The 11,704-nt window shown below is 40.6% G+C and overlaps 2 protein-coding genes across 2 annotated transcripts; both read right to left on the reverse strand.

Annotated features, from left to right (window-relative positions):
* Positions 1–349: 349 nt before the first annotated feature.
* On the reverse strand, positions 350–3,398 carry gstk1 (glutathione S-transferase kappa 1). The gene is made up of 8 exons (XM_070835064.1): positions 3,243–3,398; positions 2,969–3,040; positions 2,660–2,741; positions 1,875–2,003; positions 1,292–1,437; positions 1,081–1,197; positions 893–986; positions 350–596 (listed from the first exon to the last, which is right to left on the reverse strand). Exons 2-8 carry the CDS (start codon positions 3,035–3,037, stop codon positions 547–549), a joined length of 687 nt encoding a protein of 228 aa, XP_070691165.1. The 5' UTR covers positions 3,038–3,040; positions 3,243–3,398; the 3' UTR covers positions 350–546.
* Positions 3,399–4,372: 974 nt separating this feature from the next.
* rap1gapl (RAP1 GTPase activating protein-like) lies at positions 4,373–10,764 on the reverse strand. Its single transcript, XM_070835051.1, has 19 exons — positions 10,591–10,764; positions 10,397–10,429; positions 10,176–10,266; positions 9,945–9,980; positions 9,799–9,846; positions 9,451–9,648; positions 9,267–9,364; positions 8,995–9,073; positions 8,409–8,462; positions 8,238–8,321; positions 8,034–8,134; positions 7,809–7,938; positions 7,528–7,689; positions 7,315–7,386; positions 6,329–6,415; positions 6,065–6,220; positions 5,883–5,966; positions 5,774–5,793; positions 4,373–5,688 (listed from the first exon to the last, which is right to left on the reverse strand). Exons 1-19 carry the CDS (start codon positions 10,659–10,661, stop codon positions 5,622–5,624), a joined length of 1,671 nt encoding a protein of 556 aa, XP_070691152.1. The 5' UTR covers positions 10,662–10,764; the 3' UTR covers positions 4,373–5,621.
* Positions 10,765–11,704: the final 940 nt, after the last annotated feature.

The raw sequence follows: 11,704 nt of genomic DNA on the forward strand, positions 1-11,704 counted from the left end.
TTAACATGGATGTCTGCACTACATGTCTTGGGTCTCCATCCTGTAGCTACAGAGACGTTTCACTCAAAACCATAAAAGTCAACCTCATGGTGGCCACAGAGGGACCTTCAGGGGGCCTCCAAAGTCATTAGGGTTCATCCTTTTGGGACCATGAATGTCACTGAATGCTGTAGTTATATGAGATACTTCTGCCTGGACCAGAGTGGTGGACCGCGTTTCCCACCATCCAAAAAAAATAAAATACAGCCAGCAAATAACATTACGATGCAACAATTACATCCTTTTCATACCTTTGTATTTTAATAGAGAAAAAAGCCAGCTGTTTTATCTTTAAGTTGTCAGTGTTCCTTTTAATAGGCACATAATTAACAGTATGATGCTATGTTACATTATTTATACTATTGTTTGGTATTAAGGTCTATTGGTCTGCTTGGTTTCAGAAGGCAAATTTGAACAATTAGGAAGAATCAAAAGCATCATTAAAAAGAGATGCAAATTCAAAACTCTGTGAGCAAACTAATGGTGTTTGAAGGCAGCGTTTTCCCCTCACAGTTTGGCAGCTGATTTGTCAGGCTGAGGTCCCAGCCACTTCTCTCCTGAAACAGAGAACAAAATGAGGTTGGGCACAAATCTCAGACAGCTTTGGCTTCAATTTTGCAATAAAAATAAACATCAAAACTGAAAATATACTCATACAAATAGACATAGAAAACTTGTTGCAAAACATGTATTGTAAACATGTAAACATTCTAGGCATTTATCTAATAGGGTGACTTATGGTGCAACAGCAGATGAAGTGTCAAGTATCATTTTAATCTTCTTATTGTCACTTCTGCATCGTATGTGTTCGTGGTTGTGAATGATAATATATAATAATTCATAATTTTCTCACCGATGCAGTGGGCCATGAGCTCAAATCTGTCCGATCCAAAAAACATTGCTGGGTTTCCGTTTACATGACACACCATGAGGGGGAAGCCAAAGGCCTGGGGAGAGGCAGTGGGTGAGATTTTGTTAATTACACTGTAACTTCTTGACTCTCCTGCCTGAATCTACTTGGAGAGATGAAGGACAACTGACCCCGTGATCAAGTGCAGCCTGTGTTGTGCTTTTCAGCTTGTCTTTAACCTCCTTTGAGGTGGACAGCTTCAGCACTTCTTTAATCTCGCTGTCAGACAATCCTGCTTTCATCGCTGCCTGCAAAAATATAAAAAAAAGAAAAAGAATGCGGCAAAATGAAATGGTGCTTCTTAATCTTGTCCAACACAACAGGCTGGATAAGCTCGTATACCTCAGACAATGATGCTGGTTCAGTGATGTCTTTGTCCTCGCTCCAGATCCTTTTCCACAGCTCCCGGGAAACCTGCTCCACCTGCTTGTCTCCTACCTTCTCCATCTCCTGTACGGCTGCCACAAATCGCATTGCAGACAAGGAGCCTCGGAGAAAAAAAAAAAAACAGAGGAAGACCTGAAACTCACTGTATTATTAGCTTTACTCAATAAAGAAATGGTGCCATCACTGTCTTGTGAAAGGCTGAATTAGCAAAATGAGAAGAGTGGTCAACTACCCTGATAACTGGGTGATAACTGCATCATGAACTGGCATGATGAGAGCCTTTCTTTCATTCTCAAATAATTGAGAATGAATGTTGTTATTCTTGTTTGTTTTGTTATTCCACTGAGCGCTATCAACACAATCAAAGAAATCCATGGCACACAAATTACCACAGGAGACAAGAAACATGTACACAACGCACAGGGAGGAGGGACAAAGGGAGTTCACAGGGGCCCAGGAGCTCATCTCAGTCTTGGGGCCCCTGGTCTAATCAATAGACATTACAGTATTGATCCCATCAGGTTCTACTTGTATGTACCTTTTCTGAACATGGCTTCAAAGGGATCAGATGGAGTATGCAAGGGAACAGCAAAATACTCTGCCAGGCGGTCCAGATCCTTGGCCATGTACAGGAATTTGTTTGGAACCAGACCAGGGGGCTTGTTGCCTGTCATGAAAGACAACTATTATGAGAAATATACAAGTATATAATATAAGAAATGCAACAGTACATATTGTGGATAACAGTGGATCTGAACACGCAGCATGCCCTGCAATAGTTAACCAAATATTTATTTACAGTAGTGGAAGAACTACTCAAATGTTTTCATGTCAGTAAATGTAGCAATACCAGTGTAGAAATACTCTATTACAAAAAGTTGTGCATTCAAAAAATTATTTAAGTAAAAGTACTAAAGTATTAGTATCTACAGTAAAACTTCTCATCATGATGAACGGTCAATTTCTGAATACTATATATTACTGGATAATAATTATTGATGAATTAATGTGTACATCGTGTCTGTGTTGCAGCTGGTAAAGGTGGAGCCAAGTGTAATAGTTTTTATAAATTACTAGCTTGTGAACTTACCCGCTCATCTTGTCTTAACCTTTAATAATCAATTAGATTCTATTTGTTAATTATATTTTGTTGTCATTATTTTGTGTTATCTTCAAAGTAACTTAAGTTGTCAGGTACAATATTTGCCTCTGAAATGTAGTATAAAATGGAAATACTCAAGTAAAGTACAAGTACACACTTCTAAATGGTACTTAAGTGCAGCACTTGAGTACTCAAGTTTCTCTACTTTCCTGTTTATTTACCTGATCCTTGCATGATGCCCCCCAGAAACGCAGGACGCAGTTTGAGCTCGATGTTCCACAAGTGTCTGTAGCGGCAAATGACCTGTGAACACACGCACGCACGCACACACGCACGCACGCACACACACACACACACACGCGCACACACACACACACACACACACACACACACACACACACACACACACACACACACACACACACACACACACACACACACACACACACACACACACACATACACATACACACACATTAAACCAGTGTGTGGCTCTGCTGTGTTGAGGCTGACATCAGACACAGACTGACCTCAAAGCCAAGCCAAGAGTAGGGAGAAACCACGTCGTAGAACAACTCGACAACTTTCCTGGAGGTCATCTTCTGCTCTTCAGCTCTGACTGCTGAGGGCAGCGAAGCAAAGAGTCTCAGTTCATCGTTCAGTGTGTCAAAGTTCAACTGACCTGGCGCAGGACCGCTCAGTCAAACCAGTGCAACATCACACAGTCTAAACATGTCAGCAGACAACACTTGTGCTGGTGTTTACAGTTAGCTGCAGCCGCTGTTAGCAACAGGTGAATTAGACTTGCCTTTAAGTTAGCTTCTGTTAGCTAGCACTGATAGCCTCAGGAATTATGTCCGTCCGCCGCCTGGGCTCCCTTAGATTTGAATAAACTAGACACACCACCTTTCTTTACACAGTCTATGACCCATTACCGCCCTCCTCTGGATCTACTGTGGACGAAAGACTCTATTATCTTCTTCTAGTCCGTCTCACTTCTTCTTCTATGAATTTATTGGTATTTGCCAAGACAGCGTACAGGAGCATCACCGCCACCTACTGGACTGGATGTGGAGCAGCACACTAGCAGTAAAAAAAGACCTTACTTTTTAACAGTGATAATGTTTATATAGCCGATATATTTCTTTAATTCATCAAATTAACAGCATCAACAATAATAGTAATAATCATTTCAATCATAATAATGATGATTACTATTGTTGTTGTTGTTAATTTCCCCTCTTCCTTCTCTCCTCTCCGCCTTCTTGAATCTGACTCATTCCTCCGGTCTTATGGACATATGAATATACACTTACATAACACATTTTCACGATGCTATTTTGAAGGCAAAGGGTGGTCACGCCAAATATTGATCTAAGATTTTTCCTCTGTTTGCTCTGCTCTCACTTTGCATTTTGTAAATAGATAAAAATAAACAATTCAGTTTTAGATTTTTGAAAGCACTTTACTTTACAGCATTTCTTCATACCTGCCTCAATCTTGTGCACAGTACTGTACAACTATAAAAACTGTTCTCTCACTGACAAAACTAACTAAAGATTGTGCCAAATTCAAGTCTTAACCTATTTGTTGTGTCTTACTGTTTTGTGTTTCATTGTTACTTATATTTCTATGTCCGTCTAATTTGCTGAGTTTGTTTTTGTACTGTGTCCCATTGCACTAATGAAAATGATACATTTAAATGACAATAAATTTTCCATGATGTAATCCCAGGAATTAAACAAAATGTTGTTTACTTTATTTCTACTCCACCTCATCTCAGACAAAAATAGCTCAGTTTATCATTATTACTATTCTTATTCGTTTAGAATATGATTTTTATTCACTTATATTTATAATATTTTGTTTACTTGTGGATTTTACACAGAAACTCTAAAATTCACATCACAGCATCAATAATAATATTCCAGTCATGTCTTATGGTACATTTAATTGGGGAGTTTTATGGTTACAATGTAAATATTTGAATGCAGACTTTCACTTGAAGCATGTTTACATATGTAAAGGACCTGAATGCTTCTGCTACCACTGCTGGTCTCCTTCAAACCCCATTACAGACACGTCATTCACTATGGTAGCTGAACTGATTCTGGCTGATTACAGTGTGTATACATAATCAGATGTGTATTTTCCTGTTTTATAAAGTGTTTGACAGACAGGACAATGATGGCCACTCCTCTTCGTCTTTCATTTGGTGGGTTTCTTGGTCGTCTTTAAGTGATGGTTAAGCAAATATAACCTCATTGGCTTTTTCACAGAAGCCAATTTTGACATGACACACTGGGACATGCACAGGTGTAAATAATTCAGTTAATGATCCATCTCAGGGTCGTGACAGTGAGCCGGTATGCACGCTGTCATGGCTGAATGAGAGACCTGAATATAACGGAGCCGTCGTTAATGTTATTAGTATCACCAGTGCTTTTCCTGCTATGACAAGTCCAAATGTTCAGTAATTTGTATGTTGCCCTCCTCGCAGACTGTGCATGTGCAGCACCCACTGGAAGCAACACTTGAAATAAAACATCTTATCTTCATGATCATTTTCTGAGAACATGAAGAAATATATTTTTCATTATAAATTTGTGCTAATCTCCACGCAGGAAAGAGTCTTCTGTACAGTGCAAACGCTCTGATTTTTCCTTTAATGTCTGCAGCAGATTTAAAGGAACTGTGTTGTTGTGTTGTTTTCCTCCTTCCTCTCTCCTACATCTTATTACACTCAGTACGTGTTTTTTTTTCTTAAATTGCCAAAATCAACTGTTTGTAAAACAGCATTCTTCAAAAAATCATTCTTTTCTGCATGTTGTGTTAATTTCTAATTTCTCCACCTCTGTCCTCCCCACTTCCTCTCTTCACATCCCTCAATGAACTAAAACTGCTTTATTGACAATATAAACACACAAGTGTAAACTCTGTCAAAACATTTTTGCCTTTCAAAGTACTTTTATATGTTTAACATTTCACTGAAATACAATGTAAAGCTTCTCATTAATGTAGAACATCACTGCTATGACACTAAAATAATTATATTCTCAGAAATTTTACTTTTGCACTCTATTATATATTATATTTACATATAAGTCATCCACCAAGAAGTAACCATATAGGCCATCAACGTCTATATATTAATGTCTAAAATCTTCAAGTTAAAATTTCCCTTTATGTCTCTTCTTGAGGACTTGCTTGATCTTTGACTTCAGCAGGACCCAAACTGTCAGAGAGAGCGCTGACAAGCAGAGAGAGCCATTATCTTTTTTGTTAATTTAAACCATACAAAAGATCAAAATTTCAGCTGCTCTCATACATCTTACCTCTCTCCATCTTTCTCTGTCTGTAATGGAAATTAAAGAACAATTTCAGCTCAAATGTTTATAAGTATTTATTCAGTTAAACAAATTTTTTCCCGTTGTGTATTTTTACCTTAGGCTTCTGTGATGTGCTGCCAACAATCTTCCTGGGTACCCCAAGAGTCTCAAAAGAGTGGCTGCGCACTCTTATGGCTCTCTAATGTCAGAGAATCAGAAGAAGAATGAAGTGAAAACAGTAAAGACAAGGATGAGAGAGTTCCTGAAACTTGAGGGGTGAGGGAGGCCAAAATGTACCTTGAAGTTTTCAATAAATCCTCCGCTCCCCTCAGACGCCCCCCTTGCACCCTCACAAGATGGGAGAGCGGATAGTGATGGATCCCCCACCATGCACTGGGAGCGGGTGGAGAGTTCAGCCTGCAGGCTCTCTAGGAGCGATGAACGAGTGCGGAGCTTCGTAAGAGAGGAGGGACAGGAGAGGAAACATAGCAGAGAGAAATCAGAGAACAAGCCTGGATGTTCACCGATAAAGAACTTTAATGGAAACAGCTCTTCCTCTACCTCCAGTCTGCTGAACTGTTGAGCCTTATAGCAGGAAATCTCTGCATTGATGAGTTTGGTCAGAAGGAATTCTCTCAGCAGGGAGCGCTGAAAGATGGGACGGAAGAAAGTCAATAATGGATTTGTTCTGTAGCGATTCAGGTGAGCAGGACAGGTGGAGCAGATAAGACAAATAAAGATAAAAAAAGCTCAGGTCAATAGGACCACAAGACAAAGGCACATTAACATATAACAATGAATCTCAGGCAACATACTGATACTAAACAGCATTGGAGTATTTAGTGTGTTAGTGTGTTGTGTACACCATTTTCCATAATGCTGTACACAAAGGAAATGGAAGTATTGGTGAAACTGCACCAAACAATTACAGAAAGAAAAAAGAATAAAAGAAAAAGACACATTTCAATATCTCCCTGTGAGGTTTAAATGTCAGCGGCTTTCATCACACGTATTGTTTCCTGCCTTTTCAGTGTTTTTCCGAGTGCAAAGTTTCATGTGTCATGGTGGGAATAGCACGAGTGTTACTAATAACATTAATAATGGCCCCATTCTGTTCATGTGTGCCTGTAAGCCATGGGAGTGTGACAGTGACAGCCAGCGTTAACAATGCTAAGACTCTGAAACTGAGGCAGCTAAATGGAATCAGCCATCATTAATTTCATTAATTACATCCTACGGTGACATGTTACATCCCATTTAGGTGAGCCAGTCCCAGGGTGCTGGCACTGTGCATGCTCACTCACTCCCACTGGGACACTACACGTTACACCTGAGCGTTTCCTGCTTCCTCTCTCTGTGTAAAGGGTTTTCAGGGGACAACTGCTGGACAGAGAGGGATTAGCAGACTCCAAACCAACGGTCCCCATTAGTCACCAATAGACTGATAGCAAAGACAACAATTATAAGTTGGCTGTTGCTGTGACATACATTTCATAAAATATTAAGAGAAACAAAAACAGCTTGTTGATCTTGGTGTTATTTCTTACATCTGTGAAGATGGGAGGATCTGGGAGGACCGGACCAAAGAGAGGAACGTCCTCTCTGGCTGTGACAGACAGCTGTGAAGAGAAGAAATGATGATTCAAGCCTGAGTAATGTCTGGGCTCTAGATGACACTCCACGCTTATTAATATAAGGGTGAATCAGTTAACTTTGAAAAACATATTGATGGATTAAACCGGGGCTGTTTTTCTACTCACCTGGTACGCAGTTTTACCTGTCTCCTCCGCCCCCTGAAGCCTCCGGACCACCAGGAAACAGTGCAGGAAGTGAGACTTGATGACATCAGACAGAAAAGGGGTTTGGCCCTCCTGGTAGACCAAAACTACAATGTCATTACCGATGTGTCTTTTTCTTTGTAACTGTGTTGGGAGATGAGGAGACGGAGAAAACAAAAGCATAATAGTGTCTGTTCAACAAACTTGTTTTCCTGTGAATAATGGTGGTCACAGAACAGACTGAGGGTGCTGCAGTGACAGACCTGCTGTGGGTCACCCTCTGTGAAAGGCAGCTTAGTTGCGACATGGAACATGATTTCTCTCCCATGAAAGGAAGTGAAGACGGCTTTACTTCCCGTCTGGCCATGACACACATCCAGTCCTCCTCTGAACCTAAGACAAGGGAGTGAAGAGCGAGAAATCATGGGGTTTTACACACTGCATGTGTCATTCGCCCGCCTCGACAACATCAACAAAGTCTACTTTACCGTGTGAAGCCTTGCAGTTCAATTGTGTCTCCCAAAATGGAAAGGAAATCTTGAAACTCTTCACTTTCCTCGTTGTTACTAAGTATTTCCTCCTCCGTAAACTGAAGAGAGACGATGCTGTCTCTGAGAGGGAGTGGTGACCATACGGTGCCGTATTTCAGTAATTTGTATGAATTGCAGGATATTTTCTGCACAATGTCTTACCTGCTCGTCCTTTTGGTACAAAATGCCAAACTTGAAATTGGGAGACACTCTGTGTTCATCAAAAGCAGTTATGAGTTCTGGAGCCTGAGGGACGAGTGAGAGTGACATTTTAGAGGATTTGCCTTAAATAAGTGGCCACCATTTGAGTTACTGGTAGTTTTACAGCATTACCTTGAGGTAGCTGACCACTTCAAACTTTGACACAGTCACTCTGTCACAGAGCATCTAGAGGGAAAATTAGTGGTTTTATAGACATCTTTTCCTCAGTACACTTGAGTATTTCTGTTTTGTTATATTACTATTATATCATATTTAAATATATTTCCACGTTATCCCTCTATTTCACTGTGTTTCAGAGGGAAATATTGTACGTTTTAATCCACTGCATTTATTGGACAGCTATAGTTACTAGTTATATTGCAGTTTTTTTTATACAAACTTGACATACAAAGCTTATTACTGTATATAAAATATGATGAGTTGTTGTACATTAAACTATCCAACATAAGTCCACCTCAACCAGCTACAACAATAAAAATGTATCATACATGTCAATGCATCAATAAAAATAATCAGATAACATAATTTCTAAAATAAAAACACCGGGAGGGACACTGAGAATAACTTCTCGTGATACTTTAAGTACTTCTTGCTGATAATACTTGTACTTAGCTTGAGTATTTTTGCAGTGTGGAACAGCTTCATTTACTAGTATTGGTTACAAATAGTTCTTCCCATAGACTAAGTGGTTTGATACCTTTGCTAATTCAACAGCAGATGGGATGTTGGGGAACAGGGAGACAGAGAAAACTCCATGCAGAGAGCACTCCTTCATTCTGTGAGACAAGAGACACAATGTCTGTATAACCGTCTGTGAATGAATTACATTTACTCCGTACAGAGACATTAAAATGAGACGTAAGACATATGAATATACTGGAGTGGAGGGAGACTTTAAGGAAGAGCATGATGTTCTGGGAATTTTCAAAAATTGTCTCACAGTTGACTTAAATGGATGACAATCACAACCTTAGTATCACCCGCAGCTTGTTCTCCTCTTCCTCCAAACACACGGAGAGAACCAGAGGCCCCACAGATGGATCCACGGCTGTGAACGAGTGATGATACTAAAGGGGAGAAAAGGTGATGGAGCTTAAATAATAGTCCAGGAAAGATAAAATATTCCTCAAGACTTTAGATGAAGTCTACTTACTCGTGAGCGGAAGAACTCGTGATAGATTTTGGCCTCTCCATCTCTCTCCATGATGTCGTAGCTCTCCGTATCGAGGCCATAGTGGGACGAGGTGGGACTCACGTCTACCAGCCTCACCAGAGGGGGGTCTATCCAGTAGCCCCCCGACTTTGACGGGAGGATGAGCGGCAGGTCTCCACCTATCGTTAAAAGCTGAGACTAAAATAGACACAAAGGAGCACCTGATGATGGTGAGGGCCTGTAGTTTGTGCTGTTTGGGGAAACAAATGTGAGGGCGTTCACACAAAGGTCAGTGTCAACACACACATGGGAATCAAACCCGTATATACACTCAGATTGAAGACTAACCTTCAGAGGAAGAGGGAATTCACACCGCTGCTCATCGATCCTGCTGCCCTGATGGACAAGGGGAGTATTGATGATAAGAAACTTCTGCTGCTCCGTCACCACTGAATACACACTCACTACACAAGATCAATCATACTGTAACTCACCTGCAGCTTTTCAATGATTTCAAACAGCTCTGTGTCCTGGTACGAACAACAGGCAGCAGACGGCAGACAGAAATGCAGACAGGGAGAAAGGGAAGGGGAAGCATGGGGAGGAAGAGGAACATGACAAACACTTCAGCTGCAAATGGAAACTTGATTTCTCAAAAAATGCAGCATGTGGACAGACATGACGAGTATTTAATCAAAATAGGATTAACACGATGATGATATCACCCTCTGGTTACTGCTGGCAGAGAGGAAAGGCTTGCTCTCGCTGGCGGGAGAGTCCAGGATGTCCAGTATGTTATCCTCAGCAGATTCAGGTCTGCAGCAACAGGTTGATTTACACAAGAAAAAAGCACAACGCATCACTTCTCATTCAGTTCTTACTGTTTGTAGTAAAGTTAGAATGGGAGCTAGAAACAGCTGCAATAAAATGGAAAACAAGAGCTCACCTTGTGTCATCCCCACATGAGAATCTGTCCACACTGTAAACAAGGAAGTGAGAACAACTCGGAGAAGAAAATGGATCATCTTGCATAGACAGGATTACTTATGTCTAAGAATAATGTTGTGTGTTCAGTATATGTAGCTACTTAACTGACTTGTGTGTCAGTCCTAAAGTGAGACAAACAGCGTCTTTACTCACCCTCCATATGCCCCAAAAGTGAAACTTCTCTTTCTGGAGAAGGACGTGTCATTCCTCTTTTCTCTCTCCATGGCTTTGGTGTCACTGTGAATGTTTGTACATGCCAGTTTGCCACCGAGTCAATCAGGGCTGGCTGAGGTTGAATTAATTCCCTCTATCATTCTGTCACTCCTCCTCCTCTCTGCCCCCTGCCTCTCACTCATTTAAGCTTCCCTTTCCTCCCTCTGTCCTGCTGACAGACAGACAGACAGACAGGCAGCATTAACCCACTCACGGTCACAGGTGAAACAGCCGCTGCAAACAGTAAAACGGACACGGGCACGTTGGCTCATGCCATCGATCCTCATGCTTCAACAAACAGTCGTGGTTTCGCAGACAGACTGAACCTAAAGGTAGACTTGTAAATAAATAAAGAATTAGGTGAGACATTTTCTCCCGGACCTGTTACCCTTTGAGTCAGTCAGGATCATCAATTATTGACAGCACACACAGTGAGGGTGAGGAGAGAGACAGCAGGGGAGGGTGAAGTAGGATAGGGAGAGAGAGGAAGAGAGAAAGGGAAGGAAGAAAGAGAGAAGGGGAGATATTGAGAGAAAGATGGACAGAGGGAGGTGTGCACATTTAAATGGCGTCCCACGTGATACAATTTACACCTCTATTAACTGTGTACTTTAATGAAATTATGTGTGTATGGTTTTGTAAAGAGGCATGCAGGGCCCATATTTATCCTACAACCTCCCAACCCATTTTTATACTTTTTCTCTGATGCACCTCCATCATACCAGCAGCAGATCCAATTTGCTTTTCTTATTGTCTCCTGTTATTTGGTTCATGTTTATGTGGTTTGAGACTATACTTGTTTTTTTGTTGTTTTTTTTTATCATTTCCTGTTAATTAATGATTGTACACATTTAAAATTAAATACCCTTTTACATAAACATGCAGATGTTTTTAAAGAATGAATAGCAGAATGGTCCCTGGCAGGATTGTCTTATCATACATTATTAGATTATTATCACAAATGCCTTATTGTGTAAGCATCATTTTAATGGGTTGAGGTGGACCTCATTTTAACCACTTTCCTTTCTTTTGGGTAGTTTGATCTGTAACAACT

Source organism: Pempheris klunzingeri, chromosome 8, assembly GCF_042242105.1.
Source record: "Pempheris klunzingeri isolate RE-2024b chromosome 8, fPemKlu1.hap1, whole genome shotgun sequence".
NCBI classification, from domain to species: Eukaryota; Metazoa; Chordata; class Actinopteri; order Acropomatiformes; family Pempheridae; genus Pempheris; species Pempheris klunzingeri.